The 23,024-nt window shown below is 42.9% G+C and overlaps 1 protein-coding gene across 4 annotated transcripts in view; it reads right to left on the bottom strand.

Annotated features, from left to right (window-relative positions):
• The window catches only part of MYO6 (myosin VI), a 106,891-nt gene that overhangs the window by 47,779 nt on the left and 36,088 nt on the right, over positions 1-23,024 (bottom strand). For all 4 annotated transcript variants that reach the window (XM_054392211.1, XM_054392219.1, XM_054392226.1 and 1 more), the window contains exons 9-14: positions 21,382-21,462; positions 17,409-17,589; positions 14,124-14,268; positions 2,705-2,862; positions 1,647-1,738; positions 446-518 (exon numbers count right to left, since the gene is read on the bottom strand). In XM_054392211.1, the coding sequence (XP_054248186.1) occupies positions 446-518; positions 1,647-1,738; positions 2,705-2,862; positions 14,124-14,268; positions 17,409-17,589; positions 21,382-21,462 (730 nt within the window). The remainder of the gene's footprint in view (positions 1-445; positions 519-1,646; positions 1,739-2,704; positions 2,863-14,123; positions 14,269-17,408; positions 17,590-21,381; positions 21,463-23,024) is intronic.

The raw sequence follows: 23,024 nt of genomic DNA, 5'->3' as shown, positions 1-23,024 counted from the left end.
AGGTGGGGTTGCAAAGTCTCCAGAGAAGGAGACTCCACAACCTCTCTGGGCAGCCTGTTCCAGGGCTCTGTCACCCTCACTGCAAAGAAGTTTCTCCTCATGTTGAGATGAAATCTTCTCTGTTCAAGTTTGAACCTGTTGTTTCTTGTCTTATTCCTGTGAACCACCCAAAAGAGCTTGGCCCCCTCCACCTGACCCCCACCCCTCAGCTATTGATAGACATTGATCAGATCCCCTCTCAGTCTTCTCTTCTCCACACTAAACAGCCCCAGGGCTCTCAGGCTCTCTTCCCAGGGGAGATGCTCAAGTCCCCTAAGCATCCTCATGGCTCTGATGGTCCTTAAGAGCATAAGTCACTAGCCCTGGGCATATTTTGCCTCTTTGGCTTGCAGGTTTCCTGCTGCATGACACTACTGCCCAGCCGGATGTTTGGAGAGGTCCATACCTATGCAGTCCTGGTTATCTACGTAGCGCACTTCATTAACCCCCAGACCCTCTCTTTGGTACAGTTCTTGTTCCTACAACAAAACCAAATCAACACACACAAAACGTAACTGACAAGAGAAAAGAGGACTCTTCCCTTTTTCCCCCACTAAAAATGTGGGGTTCTTTGCTAAAAGAAACATAAAGACATTTCTAAATACTGTGAATCACCACAGATTTTAGAATTTCATTCCACAGCTTATTTAGAGATTCCCACTTCACTTCCCTTTAGTGGTTAGACCCTGCTACTGGAGAGTGCCATTAGGTATGAGATATTGCATCCCTCATTTTAATGTATAGGGAAAAAAAACCAAAAAGGACAAAAAGGAGGGAAAAGGGACAAAAAAGGACAGAGAAAAAAGGGGGAAAGGACAGGGGAAGAGGGGGGAAAGGACAGGGGAAGAGGGGGGAAAGGACAGGGGAAGAGGGGGGAAAGGACAGGGGAAGAGGGGGGAAAGGACAGGGGAAGAGGGGGGAAAGGACAGGGGAAGAGGGGGGAAAGGACAGGGGAAGAGGGGGGAAAGGACAGGGGAAGAGGGGGGAAAGGACAGGGGAAGAGGGGGGAAAGGACAGGGGAAGAGGGGGGAAAGGACAGGGGAAGAGGGGGGAAAGGAGGGGAAGAGGGGGGAAAGGAGGGGAACAGGGGGGAAAGGAGGGGAACAGGGGGGAAAGGAGGGGAACAGGGGGGAAAGGAGGGGAACAGGGGGGAAAGGAGGGGAACAGGGGGAAGGTGGGGAAGGGAGGGGAAAAGGGCAAAAAGGGAGGGGAAAAGGGCAAAAAGGGAGGGGAAAAGGGCAAAAAGGGAGGGGAAAAGGGCAAAAAGGGAGGGGAAAAGGGCAAAAAGGGAGGGGAAAAGGGCAAAAAGGGAGGGGAAAAGGGAAAAAAAAAAAAAGGAGGGAAAAAGTGGGAACAAAGGGGGGAAGAAAAACAAAACAAGAAGGATTGCTGTTTTTCAAAAGCCATATTAATTTCTGGCAAAACCAGGTGTCACACAGTAGGAAAACACTTTTTCAACTGATTTTTTTTCCTTTTTCTTTTTAATCTAAGCATAACATGCAACCTTATGGAAAGCAGATGCTACTTTAAGTATCCTTTTACAAAAAAAAAAAAAAAAAAAAAAAAAACAAACCTCCTCCTCAAATGTATCCTTAAATGTAGCATACCTCTTTCAGAATCCTCTCATTAAAAAACTGTTGCAGTTTTTCGTTGCAGTAGTTAATGCAGAATTGCTCAAAACTGTTGTGTTCAAAATATTCTGAAAAACAGAAGTGAAACTTCTATGAGAAACCAGAGCTGCAAGAACTTACATTACACGGTAAATAAGAGACGCTTCAGAGTGCTAATGCTTAAGGATGTATTCAAATCCATATCAAATTCTTTCAGTAAAATAAAAGCTTTTGGAGATTTTAAGTTGCTTATAGGACAGGCATAAAAATCCTGCAGCAGATCACAGACAAAATAATTTTATCTGGCAGCAGATCACAGACAAAATATTTTTATCTGGCAGCAAACCAAAGCAAGATGTTAGTAAAGGGTGAAACTGTGCATTCTCACACACCTGTGTTACAGCAGGCTGGCACAGGACAGCATAGCTCTAAGGTCCTAAAACCAAAGGTTCCCTTTTCAGTGCTGTTGGACCAGCTCAGCAGGGCTGGAGCACACCAGAAGACATTCCCTGTTCTGAAGGTCAAGCAGCCAAACAGGAAAAAAGCTTTACAGGAACCATCACGGATCCCGGAGTCCAACTCTGTAACAGAACTATTCACCCTCCATGATACATCATCTTAAGCCAGAGGCTTCGTTTGCCTGTCTGTCAGCTTTGGGGATCCTCTCAGGACTGAATGGGAAAGCAGCATGCATGTGCAGTATCTGGCCCAGTTTTACTGGGCAGCCACAGGATGGTTCCACTCCAAATTTTCACCCCTTCAAAAGCTGTGCCTACATGGGCACTACAGGAATCTGAAACCATTACAAAGAGATCCAGTTTCACACTAAGCTTTGGTTAGTGTTGTAAGGTGGTCAGGAGACTCTCTAGTCTTGTATCTCAGGCAAGTGAGGCTCTGTCTACTCTCTTCATTCCTTAAGCCCCTGTAATCCATCCTACCCACCTCCACCAAGCAGAAAACCTTCCTACTCTCCATTGCAGAATTTATTATTGAATCTTTGGTGGCAATAATGGACAACTAGAAAATTAGTTACTTTTTTTTTTAAGTATACTTACCAAAGCCAGCAATGTCTAGAACTCCAATGAAGAAAGAAGAACTCTCAAAAGGAAAGCACTGGTTTACCCTGTTCACCACATGGTCAAAGAGGTGACTATACACTGTTTTAGCCAAGGCATCACGAGCATTGTTTGCTTGTTCCACTTTCAAGGGTACCCTAAAAACAAACAAACAAACAAATAGATCTTATTTTTCAGAGTCAGGTTTCACTAGCCTCAGTAGAAGTGAGATGCAGATGCTTTCATACTCATTTATTAGATAATTAGAAATTATGCTGGTAATTGCCAGAGAAAGAGATTTAAAATACATACATTCCCACCTACAAAAAATATTACAACTATTCCTCATTCATGTTGATAAAGATGTGCAGGGTGAGTGCCAAGAGGCTGGAGCCAGGCTCTGCTCAATGATGCCCAATGCCAGCACAAGGGGTAGTCGTGGAAGTTGAGGCATAGGAAGTTCCATGGAAACAAGAGGAAGGATTTTTTCCCTGTGAGGGTGACAGAACACTGGAACAGGCTGCCCAGGGGTTTGTGGAGTCTCCCTCTCTGGAGATATTCAAAACCTTCCTGGCTGTGTTCCTGTGTGATCTGCTCTAGGTGATCCTGCTCTGGCAGGGGGGTTGGACTGAATGAGCTTTTGAGGTCCCTTCCAGCCCCTAACGTTCTGTGGTTCTCTGATTCTAAACTGCTTCATTACAATAAAACCTTTAGTTCAGTTTTGCTCTAACTTCTTTATCCCTATGCTTTCTTAAGGCTCTAAGTAAGGCTATGATTCTATAAGGACACAAAGGCTGTAAAAGTAAGGCTGTAAAGACAAAAGTGAAAAAATGTAGGGTTTTATATTTTAACTCTAGTTTATTACAGAGTTTCTAACATAAGGGAATGTGTTCTCAGAATGATAGTTAGATGCAAGGATTCTTTCTAAACATTGGAAGAAGGAGCCCTTCAAGAGGTGAGAATATATTCTTGCCCCTTTATTTGAAACTTTTATTCTGCACTGTGTTTATTACAAGCCTTCATCACAGCTGAGTAGTTAAAAAACCCAAACATTAAATCCCACAAGGCTCAACTTCCAAAGCCTATGAAATGCACAATAAAATGGTGGAAATATTAGGCAAATCTATGCATTTAGCTATACATACACAGAGAGAGTGGTTGGCCATTGGAATGTGCTGCCCAGGGAGGTGGTGGAGTCACCATCCCTGGAGGTGTTCAAGAGGGGATTGGACGTGGCACTTGGTGCCATGGTTTAGATAGGCATGAGGTGTAGGGTGACAGGTTGGACTCGATGATCCTTGAGGTCTCTTCCAGCCTTCTTGATTCTATGATTCTATGATTCCATGATATATAATTTTTACTATATATATATATAATTTTTTATTTATATTTATATGTCTGTGTGTATATATATATCTATATATCTACCTATATAATATATATAATTATAGATATGTTTTAATATATTTATACATATTTATAATGTTATATATCATTTATATATGCATATAATTTTCATGTATAGCTATTTCATGAAGGCAGTATGAGTGTGTCATGCTTAGAAAGCACCAACTTCAAAGCACACTTGAATCACCTCCTATCCTTGGTAAATATATTCAACAAAAATCATTTATTTTAGAAAATAGGCTTCACATGAACAGATAAGAGCACCAAAATTAAAAAAAAAAAAAGTTACACCGTAAACAGCTGAGAAAGTACCTGTAGAAGTCTCCAGAATAAGACAATTCATCTAAGAATAAAGCCTTAAGGAAATGTTTAAGAAGCAACATGACAGAACTATGAAAAATGAACTTTTGGCTTTCTGTTATGGTTGCAAATTGCACTGAGATCCTAATCACATTGCTAAAGAACTCTCCAGAGTTTCCTTCCAACCTCTACCATTCTGTGAAGAATACAAAAGCCAAAGTCCCACCAATATGAACACAGAAAGACCAGAACAGAGTAAGATGGTTAAAGATCAAAGGTGAAGAGAAAAAAAAAAAAAAAAGAAAAAAAAGTTAATTTGAAATACTGAGAGAAGCTTGACCAGACACTAGCAAAATTTCAGGTATGAAAAAGACAGCTTAAAATGTAGAACAACTCTGGGTAGACAAAGGCTGTGCACAACGCTGTACCATGACATCCAGATATTACCAATGTTAAAGTAAATCAAAAGAACAGATTTTGAGGGAGAGAGCCTCTGTTAACCAAACTGATCAGGGAGGAAGAGAGAGAGATCATGTCAAGATTTCTATCACCTCAAGCCTCTTTGTCACGAAGAATACAGGATGAAGGCTAAAGAGATCGCAGCCGCGAGTCAACCCCCAGAGAGGATAGCTCGATGCATTTTCTAAGTATCTCAAGACAGAATACCGTATCTTGAACACAACATCTAACTTAGCATATTTGAAAAAAATAGGACGCGGGTCAAACTCTTCCTTTACATCACACAACCGACCCACCACTTCTAGACTCATACACACACACACATAGCTCTCTCTCTCTCACTCTACACACACACATCTCTGCAATAATTTAAAGGTGGACTGAAAAAGAAAGAGACAATACATCAACTAGAGAGGCGTGGAGAGTGTGGGAGGTATTAATAGTTCCTCTATACACACAGATGATGCGTGGTCCCTAAAGCGATATCAGGAGCAAATCAGCAGACTACATAATTAACTATTATACAAAATATCTATCGAAGGCATCCACTATTCTAGAGAGGAAACACACATCAGCGTAGCAATAAAGAGCTTAGACTAAAACAAATCAACATCTTGAGTGCGAGTGTATACGCCACAAAAAGATTATTGAGAACAGGAAGATACCCCAAACTGAACAGTAGTAAACACATATATGGTCAGAGACAGACATTATAGAGAGGGATCTAACAAAGGGATCGAGCGCACCTTAACTGAATCACACACACACTGTGAGCGCTCAGTTTAAGCAGTAAAGAAAACATCAAATGATGCGCCCAAGAGGGTCGAGGCTGTGGGGGCGCGTGAGTAATATCTAGATAATTCAAAACAATAACTCAACACTCTATAAATAAACAATTGAGCTGATATGAGCGTTAGTGATTAAACGTCTAACTTGACACACACGAAGACACTCTCTCTCTCTATATATATATCTCTTTAATCAACACACTGAAATAACATGATAGGAAAGCATTAACATTAAGATGAGTTGCGTACGGCGAAGAAATTGAAGACAGTTCAAGAGAAGAAAATAATTGATCACACACACACACATATAAACCGGAGTCGCGTACAATTAGATAGGGAGAACACACACAATGCAGACAAGATAAAAAGAAATAATTAGATAAATATAAAAGAGATGGGGGGGGTTGATGGGTGGGATAGGGGGGTGGAGGTGAGTTATTTACATGTAAAGGATGAGGTGAACAAAAAAGCGTCATCTCTATCTCTATCACAGGTCTCTATCTATCTAAATCGTATTATCTACTGATACTTTGCTTAATATCACAGTACGGTAGAAAATTAATCTACTTACAATTTCTACTTAGGTAAAGTACGATCTAAAAGGTAAGCAGCGCGTATTAGATATAAAGCTTTAATTAAAATAATTATATTGTATATTAGGATAGAATATTTGTATGAGAGTAATGACGATAGATGTCTCTACGTAAATAGACATACCTAGTATAGGTCAAGTAGCGGATAATATCATAAGCTTAACAGAACCAAGATAATCTAGTTTAGAATAAATTAGATGCGTAGCGAGTAATTGAAATAAAAGCTCATAAAGGACATATCGATAGCTACTGTAGACTTAATAATAGTACGTAAATGAAATCTGACTAAATTCTTATTGTAATCTGAAATGACAGAATAGATGGCGGCTATGGTAAGGTGCTCTATCAGAGATATAAAAAAGTCTATAAGGAATATAGAGATAAAATCAATTTATGATGGGGAGGATTGATGGATGGGTATTGAGTGTAGGAGACACAATAACAGAAATTTGTAGCGAGTTTATCTCTAAACATAACTTAAATCTTCTATATTAAATAACATAAGATAATTAAAATATAAAACTAGTTAAGCGCAACTAAAAACAAAAGCATAGCTCGAAATGGTATTGAGTTAAGATAGCGTATTCAATATTAAACATGGTAATATAACTAGTTGAATGTAAATTACTGACTATCTATATATATATCGAAGTGCGATACATCAACACTATAAGATGCGAAAGGAGAAGGATATGTTAAATGGTGTTTTTGGTTAAAGATAGATAGGGAAGTATAGATTTGTTTTAAGATTTTTTGGGAGACTTTATATATGAGAACAAATTAGTAGCGCGAGTTTGATAGAAAATAAAATGAATTTAGATAAAACTCTGATGAATAGTAGAATATCATTTGATTAAAAATAAACGATTATCATTAGATGATAGTAGATAAAATAATAAGAGTAATATACAGAAGATTTAATTATAAAACAGAAGTGGTTAGGAAGGTATATTTATGGGAGACACTCTAACAAGATTGCTAACAGAAAAAAAAAAGTTGATTATTTGTTACTGAGTCATAATAAGGATAAAATGTCGTTTCTCTAGAAAATGCAAAGAGAATGTATCTAATATAGATTCACGGTATAAAGCTATTAAGATGTTATTTTTTTACATTTTTATGTTAATTAGTGTTTAATTGGTATAAGTAGAAAAAGATAGAATAATGAATGATGAGTAAGTTTTGTTTATGGGTGTTAAGTTTAAATGTTGGTTGAGGATGGATGTAGATAATTGTTTATATTTATATTATAATTTTATATAGGGGTTAGTGTATTGGTAATATTTTAAGTAAGATTGGTTTATAATGGTGTATGTGAGATCAAGAGTTGGAGGGGTGAATAGGGATTTGTGTTTTTTTTATGTGATGGTGGGTCTCTTTTTATGTGTTTGTGGTGTGTATGATGTTTTAGAGGGTTGTTGGTTGGGTTAATATTGGGTTAATATGAAATTGTTTTGGTGGGAAATGAAAGGTTGTGGATTGTGATGGATAAATGTGGCCCTGGGCAGCCTGATCTATTTGGAGGAGTCCCTGCATGCTGCCAGAGTGTTGGACAAGAGGACCTTTGAGGGCCACTTCCAACCTGATGCAATCTGTGAATCTGTCAATGTGCTCCCATGGCCTGGATTTACCCCATGGACAAATCCGTGAAGTTTCCAAACATTTTCCAGAAGAAACAAAGTATCTTTAATTAAAGGACAAATTAAACACATTGATACAAAATGAAATATCTTTAATTTGCCCAGGGTTGATAACATTTAAGGGAGAGAGCAACTGAGGTAATACCAAGCAGCTACTTTCATCAAATGAAATGGCCTGGATAAAATACCCCTGCCAAATGAAAGGCCCTATATTAATTAAAGAATATAAGCAGCACATCTGTAATTTAAGAAAAGTGGAAGTTCCAAAACTGTAAAAAGTATTTTTTAAAAAATTACCATGTTGTTATGGGCTGAATTAGATCCTCCCCAACCATTTATCTTTCAGTAAAGCTGCCTCCAGAGAGCAAATCCACCACGCTCAGAGTTGGGAAGTAAAAATGGAATTGTATTTACCAGAAAAAAAAAAAAAAACATCTGTATAAAATGCAACGTATTTACATATCTAGACACAGTTTAACAGCTTGCACAAGTTCCCCTTGTTCCCCCCCTACCCCAGAAAATCCCAGCCTCCCCCTTCCCCTTGTACCTCTTACAGAAAAGGCCCAAGGTCAGAAGGAAGATAGCACAGCCCCAATCCCACAAATGAAGCAGCAAGATCCAGCAGCCAAGAGAGCACAAAACAATTCTGCTGCAAGATACAAGGTTTTCAATACTCCAATAGAATGATTTTAGCCTAACTATTGTTATGATTCTTCAGACCAATTGAATTAGATGGACTTAGCATTATTATAATGGAAACGCTGAGGACTGTCCAAAACCTCAGGACAATTCTGTTTATAGCTAAATTTTAGTTTCGAACTGCAACATGTGTTTTTACAACAGGGGCTTGGTTAGTCCCACCACCACCACAGGAAAAAAAAAAAGGTGTTCTGTAGACAATGTACTTCAAAAGAAGTTGGAGGACATGGAACGGTGTAAGCTTCATTTTTTGTACTGCAAAATAACCTACTTTGTGATGACTGAGTCTGCTTTGAAAGTCTTAGAAACAAGGTGAGAGGGTAGAATCCAGTGCACTCAATTTAAAATGTGCACTGGATTTTGCACTGGTACTGACACATTATTTTTCTCTACAAACACACCTCACATGGATGGCAAAAACATCAACCAACAAGGTGACTGCAGTGCTTCTTTTGGGAGACTGAGGAGGACAGATAAAGGCAGTGCAGCTCTCAAGCCTCCCTGGCAATCCACTGCACACTAGCATTTAATAAAACTGACAGAGATAGTATTTAGCATCACCCTCCTGCTGTTCCTTGTTTGCTCCATTGTGCCTTGCAAGACAAAGCCTTTGCTATACTCTGGGCACAGTGAATTCAGCTGAGCTATTTATTCACTGTGACCTATTAGGACTCACATGATCTACTTGCACACAAAAGGTCCCTAAGAAGGAGAGAGAAAACTGAGTAGCTCTTTGGGTTGCTAGGACAAAATAAAACAATGTGCTTATCAAAGCTCTGATAGCAAACACAGAGTTTCTAAACTATGCTAGCATAGAAAAACCTGGTGGATATTTTAATAAATAGCTAAAAATGGAAGCAGATTGGAATCCACTTTCCTTCTATGTGAGGTAAGCTACACAAGAAGATATTAATGTATGTATTAGTGCATCTTTGTTTCTAGCTGCTCAAGTTTAGAAAAGGCTAGAGAAAGAGGCTTAATGCATCAATCCTTTGAGATGGAGAAGAGAAGGTGCTGGTAAGACCTTAGAGATTTCAATATCCGAAGGGTACCTGCAAGAAGGCTGTGGAAGGACTGTTTAGAAGGGCTTGGAATGATAGGATGAAGGCAAATGGTTTGAAATTGGAGCAGGGTAGATTCAGGCTGGACATAAGGAGGAAGTTCTTCACAGTGAGAGTGGTAAAATACTGGAACAGGTTGTCCAGGGATGTAGTTGAGGTCTCATCCCTGAAGACATTCAAGACCAAACTTTATGTGGCCCTGGGCAGCCTGATCTACTCAAGGCAGAGTAACCCCTCCCCATTTGTCACTGCATAAGTTCTTCCATGCTAGTCACTATAAAGTTCTAACTCTTCAACACGTCTTCCTTCAAAGAACAGAAATAAGCAGACCACCAAGAAGTCTATTTATTTGCTCTATCTAGAAATAGAGCTCAAAGGTCAACTATCCAGCAATAATGTACTACTGAAAGATCAGCCCCATACCCCTGCTGAACTTAAAACTCATCAAGTTCATTCAGAAGAGCTCCTGTGTTCTCCCCAAAAAAGTTGTGATGTTCAAGCAACACAGGCTGTCACTGATGGTTTGTTATGCTCACACTTCAGCCAGGAAGGTCAGTTTCACCCTGGAGATCAGGAAGCAGGCCCTGAACAATACTTCCACTTTTGCTAATCTCTTTTAATTTATTATTATTGGTTAGAATTAGGTAAAGGTCAAGATTCAGTCTAGAGAAGATAAGGCTCTGAGGAGACCTTCTTGTGGCCTTCCAGGATCTGAAGGGGGCTCCAAGAAAGCTGGGGAGGGACTTTTGAGGGTGTCAGGGAATGACAGGACTGGGGGGAATGGAGCAAAACTAGAAGTGGGGAGATTCAGATTCGATGTCAGGAAGAAGTTCTTCCCCAGGAGGGTGGTGAGACACCGGAATAGGTTGTTCAGGGAGGTGGTGGAAGCCTCATCCCTGGAGGTTTTTGCAGCCAGGCTGGATGTGGCTGTGAGCAACCTGCTGCAGTGTGAGGTGTCCCTGCCCATGGCAGAGGGGGTTGGAACTGGATGATCCTTGAGGTCCCTTCCAACCCTGACAATTCTGTGATTCTACAATTATTTTACTTCCACAAAACAAGCTCTTGAGCACTGGAAAATTTCACTACTCAAATCTACTACACCCCTCAAGCTCTCAAGTGCTTAGAGATCACATTTTCACCTCATAAGACTGACATAATCTCAGCATGCATTACAGAACCACAGAATGGTATAAAGAAGCACCCATGCACTCTCCCAATGAATAAAGTGAATGTTAATTAGTTTCCTAATTAAAATATTGATGCATTCAGCTAAATATTGAAAATTACTTTTAATCTGCTCAACATTGCTTAGCCCAAATTCAGGTTTTAGTGGGGTCTTTTCTTCTGCTCCAGAAAACAGAACATAGAACAGTAAATGTTAAACCAGACAATCCAGTTGCACACTGGATTGCTACAGCCTAGGTAGCATCCCTGACACCTTGTGTGCCAGAAGAGCAAGTCCTATGAGGAGTGGCTGAGGGAAGTGGAATTGTTTAGTCTGGAGAAGAGGAGGTTGAGGGGAGACCCCATTGCTTTCTGCAACTTACTGAAAGGAGGGTGGAGTAAGGTGGGTGTTGGTCTCTTCTCTGTAGTATCAGGCAACAGAAGGAGAGAAAATGGCCAGAAATTGTGCCAGGGGAGGCTTAGGTTGGATATTAGGGAAAATTTCTTTGCTGCAAGAGTGGTCAGGCAGTGGACAGGCTGCCCAGGGAGATGGTGGAGTCACCATCCCTGAAGGTGTCCAAAGAAATATGTGGCCATGGCACTTGGGGATATGGTTTAATGGCCATGGAGGTCTTAGACTGACAGTTGGGCTTGATGATTTTAGATATAATTTCCAGCCAAAACAATCCTATGATTCCAGAACAATGAATCTCAACAGGAAAAAAAGCTGTGGTGGAAGCTATAGGTTCTTCATAAGCAAAAGGCAACTGTAGTGAAATAACTTTTATATAACTCAGTTTTACAAGAGTTGTAACTCCTGCAGTATTGAAATGTTATCATCAGTGCCAGGTTTAGACATGTTCTTTGCAACTACTCCATCCCCAGGAAGAAATCACTATCCTACTTCAGGCCCAGGAAGTTATGTTGGTAACAGCTTCTTGTCAAGTGAAAGAGATAACCACTCTTGAATTAAGGTCACTATTTACAGAACCACAGAACATTAGAGGTTGGAAGGGACCTCCAGAGATCATCCAGTCCAATCCCACTGCATAGGGTAGTCCATACAGGAATGCATCCAGGTGGGTTTTGAATGTCCCCAGAGAAGGAGACTCCACAAACCTCTCTGGGCAGCCTGCTCCAGGGCTCCAGCACCCTCACTGGAAAGAAGTTTCTCCTCATGTTGAGCTGAAACCTTCTCTGTTCAAGTTTGTATCCATTGGTCCTTATCTTATTCCTGTGCACCACACTTAAAAGAGCTTGGTCCCCTCCACTTGACACCTAGCCCTCAGCTATTGATAGACATTGATCAGATCCCCTCTCAGCCTTCTCTTCTCCACACTCAACAGCCCCAGGGCTCTCAGGCTCTCTTCACAGGGGAGATGCTCAAGTCCCCTAAGCATCCTCATAGTTCTCTGTTGAACTCTCTCCAGCAGGTCCCTATCTCACAGAATTAGTAGGGTTAGAAAGGACTCAAAGATTATCCAGTTCCAACTCCTCTGCCATGGGCAGGGACACCTCACACTAGATCAGGTGATGCATTCTTAATAGCCACAAGGGAAAAAAAAAAAAAAAGAAAAAGAAAAATCACAAAACCAAAAAATAGGCAAACAACTTTCTCTTTAATTTATTCTACTTCATTATTTCTTTGTACATTTCTATGAAACAATCCTAACTTCAAAGTCAAGATTAAATGCTCACCAGCAACAGGAAAAAGCTGAGCACTTCTGGATTACTGTTTGTGGTGGAGTCCTTTTAAAGATGAAACTTGGCTTCAGAAGAATTAGAAGTGGCAAACACAGAGACACTGATCACTCAGACACTCTCAGTGTGGATAAGACCATTCCAGACCTAGTATCACAGTGTGGCAGTCATGGAAGCAATGTGTATCCCCCACGACAAATAAGATACATCCAAGTATCCTCTGAAATACTTTAGGCACTGCATTAACTTAGTGTTACTTGTTAAGTGACACAGTGTTACCTGCTAAATCTATTAACGTATTTAATTTTCAGTGTAGGTTATGGATTTAACAGGCTGACTACTGTAATTTTTTTTGTCCACACCATACTCACTGCCACAAGAGGATTTATAAAATGTGATAGTGACTTATTATTGAATCATAGAATCATCAGGGTAGGAAGTGACCTCAAGGCTCATCCAGTTCCAACCCCCCTGCCATGGGCAGGGACACCTCACACCACAGCAGGTTGCTCACAGCCACATCCAGCCTGGCTGCAAAAACCTCCAGGGATGAGGCTTCCACCACCTCCCTGGGCAACCTGTGCCAGTGTCTCACCACCCTCGTGGGGAAGAACTTCTTACTAACATCTAATCTACATCTCCTCTCCTCTAGCTTAGATCCATTCCCCTTAGTCCTATCACTTATTCATAGCTTTCCCTGGGGAAAAAAAAAAAAAAGCCATTTTAGCCAGATACTGTAAAACTGCCACTCCTACTGAATAAAAACACAAAAAACTTCCAATCACTTAACAGCAATGAAAGAAGCAAGGCAGAGCATCTGAAAATGTGAATTTAGATCAACTAATTTAAAAATAAATAAATGAAAATCCCCAAACAACAAAAAAATTAAAACCCAGAAAACCCCCAGCTGACCATAGAACATAAAAAAACCCCAAACAAAACCAAAACCAAACTAAAACCAAACAAATAAAAAAAAAAAAATCAAAAAGCAAGCAAACAAAAACAAATACAAAAAACCAGCCAAACAAAAAACACCAAACAACAACAAAAGAAAATAAAAAAGGCAAAAGCAAACCAAAACACCTCCAAAATCCCACCACAGGCCTGTTAAAAATCTGTCATCTCCAAACGAAGACTTGCATGGTGGAAGATCACAGCACTTTGTTTCTGTTTCTAAGGGACGACTGCTGCAAGCCTGCTTGTCTTGTGTGCTCACCTGTCCCTGCAGCACTATCGTTTTGTATTTGTATTTTTAAACCACTAACACAGCTGCACTGAACGCTGGCTGCAGCCCAGTTTATACCTGCAAGTGGCCAAGAAGGAATCTGTGGTCATTCATCTCTTTCCCCGCGTGGGTAAGGAAACACAGAACCAGTGTCACAGAGGCAGAGCTCAAAGCCCCTGCGCACAGGAGCGAAGCTGGGGCACCTCAGATGGAGCATCGCATGGCCGGGCCGGGCTCACCGGCTCCTCAGCCACCCTGACTGTGCACGCAGCGGGGAGGCAGTCCCGGGCAGTCATTCTCAGCAGCCTCCCCCTCTGCCGTCCAGTCCCGTCCCGTCCCGTCCCGTCCCCCCCCACGGCGGCAGCCGGCGGCAGGCACTCACTTAATGACCGTTCCTTTGGCGCCCCCTGCCGTGGTGAGCATGACGCGCGTGGTGAGGCTGCCGCGCAGGTCCTCCCCGTCCAGGCCCAGCAGCGCCGCGCAGCACTCCAGCGCCTGCTCGCTCCGCGGCCTCACCGTGCAGCCCCCTGCGAGCAAGGCCACAGAGCGTTAGTGACCGAGACCTTGCCCCACCGCCCGCCCGAGCGCGCCCACGGCCACCCTCCCCTGTCGTAAAGCTCTCCCTCCTGCCAGTGCAACAGCTCCCGGTCTGGCGTTTTTATCGCACATTGGTGCTGCTCTTGCTGTGACAAGATGATCACAGAATCACAGAATGTTAGGGGCTGGAAGGGACCTCAAAAGCTCATCCAGTCCAACCCCCCTGCCAGAGCAGGGGCACCTACAGCAGCTCACACAGGAACACAGCCAGCTGGGGTTGGAGTGTTTCCAGAGAGGGAGTCTCCACAAGCCCCTGGGCAGCCTGTTCCAGTGTTCTGTCACCCTCACAGGGAAAAAGTTTTTTCTTATGTTTTCTCTGATCCAGCTTGCAGCCATTACCCCTTTTAGCCTGGAGAAGGGGAGGCTCAGGGGAGACCTTATTGCATCTACAAACTGCCTGAAGAGAGGCTGTAGGCAGGTGGGGGTTGGTCTCTTCTCCCAGGCAAGCAGGGACAGAAGGAGAGGACACAGTCTCAAGCTGTGCCAGGGCAAGTTTAGGCTGTATGGTAGGAAGAAATTCTTCCCAGAAAGAGAGATTTGGCCATTAGAATGTGGTGCCCAGGGAGGTGGTGGAGTCACCGTCCCTGGAAGTGTTTAAAATAAGACTGGATGAGGCAGTTGGTGCCATGGTTTAGTTGATTAGATGGTGTTGGGTGATAGGTTGGACTAGATGATCTTAAAGGTCTATTCCACCCTGTTTAATTCTGTGTGATTCTGTGATTCATTGCCCCTTGTCTCTGACGGAATTAGTTATCTCAGGAAATTATGTATGAAACATGAAGAGTCGGTTCTCAAAAACATGAGCATTCCCTCTAATAGGACACCCCCCACCCCCCCCCAAAAAAGAAACCAAACCCCTCTGCATGAATTTCTGTGTTCCCAGAACACTGGGTGTGCAAACAATAATCTGCTTTTAAGTGAAAGAACTAACACAAAAACGCAGAAGTGTTCATAGCTACTGGAACGATGATTACAACTTTTATGTCCCTGTAAGCCTCCATGGCTCTCTGCTTTGGAAGCACAGTGCCTGGCATGGGCGACTCCCAGCACTCCCATTTCCAGATAATGGCATCTCCGTTTCCCAGGTAAACAGGAGAGATGTGCTTCCTTCCTCTCCTCCAGCCCCTAGAGCTTCATAAACCTCTCGAGTGAAGCACTCAAACACTTCAGCACAATCTAATACCTCTATCACAGTCTCACAATATATCAGAGGTTAGAAGAGACCTCAAGAGATCATCAGGTCCAACCCCCCCGCCAAATGCAGCATCACTTAGGGTAGTCTGCACAGGAATGCATCCAGGTGGGCTTTGAAAGTCTCCAGAGAAGGAGACTCCACAACCCTCCTGGGCAGCCTGTTCCAGGGCTCTGTCACCCTCACTGGAAAGAAGTTTCTCCTCATGTTGAGCTGAAATCTTCTCTGTTCAAGTTTGAACCCATTGTTCCTTGGCTTATCACTGTGAACCACCCAAAAGAGCCTGGCCCCCTCCACTTGACCCCCACCCCTCAGATATTTATACGCATTGATGAGATCCCTTCTCAGTCTTCTCTTCTCCACACTAAACAGCCCCAGGGCTCTCAATCTCTCTTCAGAGGGGAGATGCTCAAGTTCCCTAAGCATCCTCATGGCTCTCAGTTGGATTCTCTCCAGCAGTTCCCTGTCTCTCTAGAACTGGAGAGCCCTGATTACATACGCCAGAATTACAATAGTTCTCCTGTTATTCTCAGGAAAATTTGTTGCTGCAGGTAAGTGAAAAGTACCAAAGTAACTACTCAAACATTGTTTGAATTTCTTAGCTCTACAACCACATTAAATGAAAAAAAAAAATGGGAGGAAGGAGTCCGTAAAGGATTCTACAGCTACATTAAGTGAAAAAAATGGGAGGAAGGAGTCCTGAAAGGATTCTACAACTACATTAAGTGAAAAAAATGGGAGGAAGGAGTCCTGAAAGGATTCTACAACTACATTAAGTGAAAAAAATGGGAGGAAGGAGTCCTGAAAGGATGAAGGCTTTTGTGAAACACCGTTGAACCTGCAATAAATGGCTTTTGTTTGGTGTTTCCCAAGTTTCGGAAGCAGCAACAGAAGTTTAGAGGGGCTCTGGTAAGAGACATACTGGCTGAAGCAGTTCAAGTGCACACCCTGTGTGTACAAGGTGAGAGCAGAATAAAGCCTGTATTTGCACTGAACAGTTTAGAAGTTCAATAATTTATTCCAGGAGGAAAAAAAAAAAACAAAAACAAACAAACAAACAAACAAACAAACAAAAAAAAAACCAAGAAAAAAGTTTCAAAGTTTTCTGATGTCTTCCTTCCCTTCCCTAACCCTAATTTACTTCAGGATCTATGGTTCCCCCTCTCCTTGTGCATTTTCCTTCTGAAAATGCCTTTCCACTCACAGTTGCACCTTTTTTACTGTCAGACTTTGTCAACCCCAAATTCCCAAGTCACAAAAGGCCCAAACAGGGAAGCTCCCTGCCAATGAACTGAGGAGCCCTGTGAAGCCCCTACCCTTTCTCTACCCCCACATCTTCCTAGATTCATTCACATAAATCATGTTCATTTCAGTCATCTTAATGAAGGCAAGATCATGAATTGACAACTGAGGATGTTCTGATTTGCCCTAAGGAAAAAAAAAATAAATTTATCTAAATTTTTGCTGTAAGCTTTTTTTTCCTCACCTGTCAAAATATTTTTTCCTCACCTCTCAAAATACTAACAGGATGATATTTTTGGAAACCAAAGGACATCATGCCTTTCTCTGCAGATAAAGTTGCTGATTTCAAGACAATTTCATGGCAGTAGCAAGAAGTTGGATTACTTTGAATTATTAGACACAAAAATGCCTCTCATCTTTGTATCAAACTTTGCATTGAACAATTTCAGTGAAAGCCTATTTGCTTTTGGAGCATGTAAAGAAGTATAGCTCAAAAACAAACAGATGAATTTCACTTCAAGATTAGGTGAATTCTAAAGCAGTAATTCAGGTGGAAAGGAATCATCTATAATCAAGAGACATTTTTTGATTTTTTTTTTTTTTTTTTTACAGAAAACAATTTGTGCTTCATCTAACCTGAAGTGCTCCCAGCTTCCTCAAAATCAATATTTCCAAGGTGAAGGACACCAGCCACTACTCTAAAAAGATCAAGTTTTTCTGCATCATCTAGGCCGATCTTTTTCATCGCTGTGCACATTCTGTTGAAGTCTCCATGATCATCTAGGAGAGGATCCTTCAAGGAACCTTCTTTGAGATACTGTAAGACAGCAAGATAAACCTCAAATTCAGCAAGTTGTTTTGAAGTGAACATAAGTAACTATTTCCAGTCAAGAAAAAAAAAAAAACACATACCCCAAAAGCACCAAATAGCATGCCAAACAAAGTAGGAAGAGATTAGAGCTCTTCATACAATTACAGGCCTTGCAAGAACCCTGCCTTATCTTTATTTGATGATACTTCAAAACATCATGTTCAGACTTCAAAGCCAAGTTCAGCTTCTGCTTTCTGAAGATACTTTGGAGAAAGTGGCAGCTAAGGAGAGGGGGATACAGGAGGGTGTGTAGTGGAAAGGAAGACTTTGGCAAAGGGAGGCTACTGAAATATTTAGATAGATGGGCAGATATGGGGAGGTAGCGAGGGGGGGGAAGGTAGCGGGGGGGGGAGCGAGGGGGGAGAGCGAGGGGGGGGGGAGCGAGGGGGGGGGGGAGCGAGGGGGGGGGGAGCGAGGGGGGGGGGAGCGAGGGGGGGGGGAGCGAGGGGGGGGGGAGCGAGGGGGGGGGGAGCGAGGGGGGGGGAGCGAGGGGGGGGGAGCGAGGGGGGGGGAGCGAGGGGGGGGAGCGAGGGGGGGGGGAGCGAGGGGGGGGGAGCGGGGGGGGGGAGCGAGGGGGGGGGGAGCGAGGGGGGGGAGCGAGGGGGGGGGAGCGAGGGGGGGGGAGCGAGGGGGGGGGAGCGAGGGGGGGGGGAGCGAGGGGGGGGGAGCGGGGGGGGGGAGCGAGGGGGGGGGGGGAGCGAGGGGGGGGGGGAGCGAGGGGGGGGGGAGCGAGGGGGGGGGGGAGCGAGGGGGGGGGGAGCGAGGGGGGGGGGAGCGAGGGGGGGGGAGCGAGGGGGGGGGAGCGAGGGGGGGGGAGCGAGGGGGGGGGGAGCGAGGGGGGGGGGAGCGAGGGGGGGGGGAGCGAGGGGGGGGGGGAGCGAGGGGGGGGGGGAGCGGGGGGGGGGGAGCGAGGGGGGGGGGAGCGAGGGGGGGGGGAGCGAGGGGGGGGGGGAGCGAGGGGGGGGGAGCGAGGGGGGGGGAGCGAGGGGGGGGGGAGCGAGGGGGGGGGGGAGCGAGGGGGGGGGGGAGCGAGGGGGGGGGGGGAGCGAGGGGGGGGGAGCGAGGGGGGGGGGGGAGCGAGGGGGGGGGGGAGCGAGGGGGGGGGGGAGCGAGGGGGGGGGGGGAGCGAGGGGGGGGGGGAGCGAGGGGGGGGGGGGAGCGAGGGGGGGGGGGGAGCGAGGGGGGGGGGGAGCGAGGGGGGGGGGGAGCGAGGGGGGGGGGGAGCTAACATTGTAGCCCTAGCAGTTGAAAGAAGACAGAGGTCCTTGTAGTGTGGTGACAGAAAGTCCGACAGGAAAGGAGTATAGGACATACCAGAACTGCAAGAGGACTCCTATTGTAAAGGGACTTACTCAGAGAAACATACTTGTGAACATTTGCTGGTAATTAAGAAGCAGAAAAGTTGTTTGCAGTATTCTATAGGTTAAAAGAATGCCAGCTACCTTTGAAAACCCCAATTCAATATTTTGCTAATTTTCCTGAGTTAAAGATATATCTGTATCAAAAGCCATTTTCACTATTAAGGGGTTGAAATAGTAGATAGTAACACATCTGCATGCAATCAAGAGACTGAATGAACATGCACAGAATAAGCTACCTTTTTACAGTTACTTTAAAATGTTTTCAACTAAAAAGAATAAATAACTTTAACTGGATGCCTTGTTAATGTCAAATAATCTAATATGGTTTTAATTCAAACAAAACACTGCATGCAGCTGAAAAATTCACTTCACACAACATTGAGACACATCAATAAAATTCAACTACATCTTAATTATGTAAAATGATCACCTCATCTTCCTGATAAGGAAAACACAAAAATAATTTAAGTATTAATCGACTGTTCCAGCTACTTTTACTAAAACAAACAATTTTAATTAGTACTTTTAATAAAGTGATAAAACAAATATTAAATTTCTGATTTAGAAGCTTGAACAATGCAATAGATTTCCTGTTTAAGTGGCTAGACTAATATCAAATGTCATTAAAATTTGATCCTTTATTAAGCCTTCGAACTGACATGGCTGTAACATACAGGTATTATGACATGACATGTTCTAAGTTTCTAATGCATCTATTCAGAATTACTCTCAGTAATACTCTTAATATTTCAAATTAAGTCCTTTAGAGGACACATTTATGATAGAACTAAACCACATCATTAACAAAAGATTGCACAGGTTCACCTTCTAGTAGCAAGAAGAATGTTGATACTTGATGCCTATACAAATTATCAACTTCACTACAGATCTCCATTTCAGGCAAAAAAGGTAAACTGAGGCAAAATCTCCCAATCACAAGCTCACAAGATGTTAGGGGTTGAAAAGGACGTCTGAAGATCTTCAAGTCCAACTCCTCTGCCAGAGCAGGACCATAGAATCTAGTGCAGGTCATCACACAGGAACACATCCAGTCAGGGCTGGAAAGGCTCCAGAGAAGGAGACTCCACAACCTCTCTGGGCAGCCTGCTCCAGTGCTCTGAGAGCCTCATAGTGAAGACGTTGTTCCTCCTGTTGAGGTGGAACCTCCTGTGCTGGAGTTTATATCCATTGCCCCTTGCTTGTGTGCTTGACAAGAATTAATTATCTACCATCTTTCTCCCTCACAGTAGTATCAAATCAGCACTTCTGTCTCTCATTCTCCATTATCACCAATTGCAGAAAATTGCCTGCTTCTGAGCAAGAGGAATTGGTGTGATGTGCTCAGTGTTACAACACACAAATGCTAGAAATCCAGGAGTAGACTTGACAATGTTGTCTTAAGCAAAGGAATTATCTATGCTGTCTCCTACAGCTAGGCATGAGCTACATAAAAGCTCAAGCCCAAGTTCTCAAAGGTAAAAGAGAGGACATGATCATTGTGGGAGAGAAGCTCTTGAGTAAAATTATTTATTACTCCCTTGCCCTGCTACTGAATCACAAAAATACAGACTTGATTTGGGTTTGAAATATCTTCCAGTTATACAGATGAGAAATTCATACTTTGGGTATGAATAGATTAAAATTGTCCTAGGGACTAGAAGTTTAATGAAGTATTTAAACAACTTCCAATTCACATACTAATTTGGATTAAATTCTTTAGTGTCCTCATGTGAACAATCTCAAAGGCTTAAATGCTACAAATTCTAGTCATTCCAGTTTAAAAAAGAATAAATAGAGATGGAGCAAGAGGAAAGAAATGGTTTGAAGTTTACACTTTCACCCAGGAAACTCCATGGTCTTCTCTAAGTAGCAGTTCATAGCAAGGGAACAACAGAAACCAACAAAGAATGCAGTGTACTGGGGAGGGGGACATACTGGTGCGGGAAATAAAACAGTTGGGAACATCACTTCAGCAATCTAGACAGTAAAAATAGTTCTGGAATGATCTACTACTTCTGACCTGTTCCTAGCAGTACTGAAATTTAATTTAAAAGAAAATGACAACATAGATATGGGCAGATTTTTGTTTTCTAAAAGAAAAGCTGCATCATTTAAATGATATATTACTATAGGGATGGAAAAAAGGGAAACAATTTTATGTTTCCTGCTCCACTTGGGGTTTTAAGATGTGTGTTCAAGTGTATTTCTAGGAGTGAACTCCAAACCCAGAGTTCTGAATACACCAGCTTTGACACCACTCAGGTAGACCTATTGAAGATGTGTAAAATGAACATTTCATCCCACACTGTAAAAACTGTCACCACCCTTTTCAGTTCAACCTGCTCATAACATAAACTAAGTGAAGAGAGAAACATACCTCTGGGCTCTTGCGATTCTGCAAGATCTGCTTGTCTGTTTCCTTGTTAGCAAAGTACCTGGTACAGCCTCGATTCAAGTACTGGAACAAGACAAAAGTGCAAAGGCATACTTAAAGACAGAAGCAAACAAAACATGTTTTTCTTTTGTGTAAGGCTTGCACAGCTTGATTTAATCATATAATCACAGTACATCATAGTACATTAGTGGTTGGAAGGGACCTCCAGAGATCATCCAGTCCAACCCCCCTGCCAAAGCAACATCACACAGAATTGCACAGGAATGCATCCAGGTGGGTTTTGAATGTCTCCAGAGAAGGAGACTCCACAACCTCTCTGGACAGCCTGCTCCACAGCTCCATCACCCTCACATTGAGCTGAAACCTTCTCAGTGGAAACACTTTGTCTCCATTGCTCCTTGGCTTCTTGCTGTGCAGCACCCAGCAGAGCTTGGCCCCCTCCACTTGACCCCCACCCCTCAGCTATTGAGAGACATTGATCAGATCCCCTCTCAGCCTTCTCTTCTCCACACTAAACAGCCCCAGGGCTCTCAGGCTCTCTTCCCAGGGGAGATGCTCAAGTCCCCTAAGCATCCTCATGGCTTTCCCTTGGACTCTCTCCAGCAGGTCTCTGCCTCTCTTGAACTGGGGAGCTCCAAACTGGACACAGGATTGCAGCTGTGGTCTCAGCAGGGCAGAGCAGAGGGGGAGAACCACCTCTCTAGCCCTGCTGAACACACTTTTCTTGATGCCCCCCAGGATCCTATTGGCTCTTGCTCTCTCTATATATATATTTATATAATCCAAACAACGCAGCAGGTACTCAAAATTCCCTCCTTCAAAATGTATTTATTTACATCTACACAATCACAGAAGTACCACAGCAACAAACTTCTGTTGAAAGCTTGTCAATTTTGACAACTAAAATACTTTTCTGACACAGTGGGATATTCATTTTCTTACATCTCACAATCCTTTGTCCAGGGGGATTTGTTGGGTTATATGTATGTATATGTACATGTTTATTACCTCTTATATGTTGTTTAGTTTTGTATTTAATCTACTTTTGTAAACGTTTTTTTTTCATGTAACATCCACATTCTGAGGAAGTGTGGTGGTCATTTACTCTTTTGGGGCAAATCCCACATTCTGTCTGGTGTAAAACCAGCACAAACATGGTACAGTCTATGCAGGAGTCTAATTCAGAATCTGTTGTAGGGCAAAGGGAATAGATGAGGCATTCAGATGGTGACTGACACTTCCAGCAAAACTGGATCACCAGCTCTTTCTTTCTGTTCAGCTGAAAGCCAGAACTCTGTCCAAAAGCTTGGACAGAGCCCTTTGTCTAAAGGAAGTGAACTGATTCTTTGCTCGAGGCCCACGAACAAAGATGATATTTTCAACGAGGTGAACACAGATAATGCTATACTGGGATTAAAATTTATAGACAAAAGGCTACAAACAATATGTTTCAAAGCACTTCTAACAGCATAAAAGAAAACTAGGTGTCAAATGTAACATTAAAATAAACTAGGTGTCAAATTTAACATTAAAATAAATTAGGTGCCAAATCTAATATTCAAATAAATTCGATGTCAAATCTAATAATCAAACTAGGTGTCAAATACAATATTCAAATAAACTAG

This window comes from Indicator indicator, chromosome 2 (assembly GCF_027791375.1).
Source record: "Indicator indicator isolate 239-I01 chromosome 2, UM_Iind_1.1, whole genome shotgun sequence".
Taxonomy (NCBI): Eukaryota; Metazoa; Chordata; class Aves; order Piciformes; family Indicatoridae; genus Indicator; species Indicator indicator.
The sequence above is the reverse complement of the archived record's forward strand: the minus strand, read 5'-3'. Positions and strand labels throughout refer to the sequence as shown.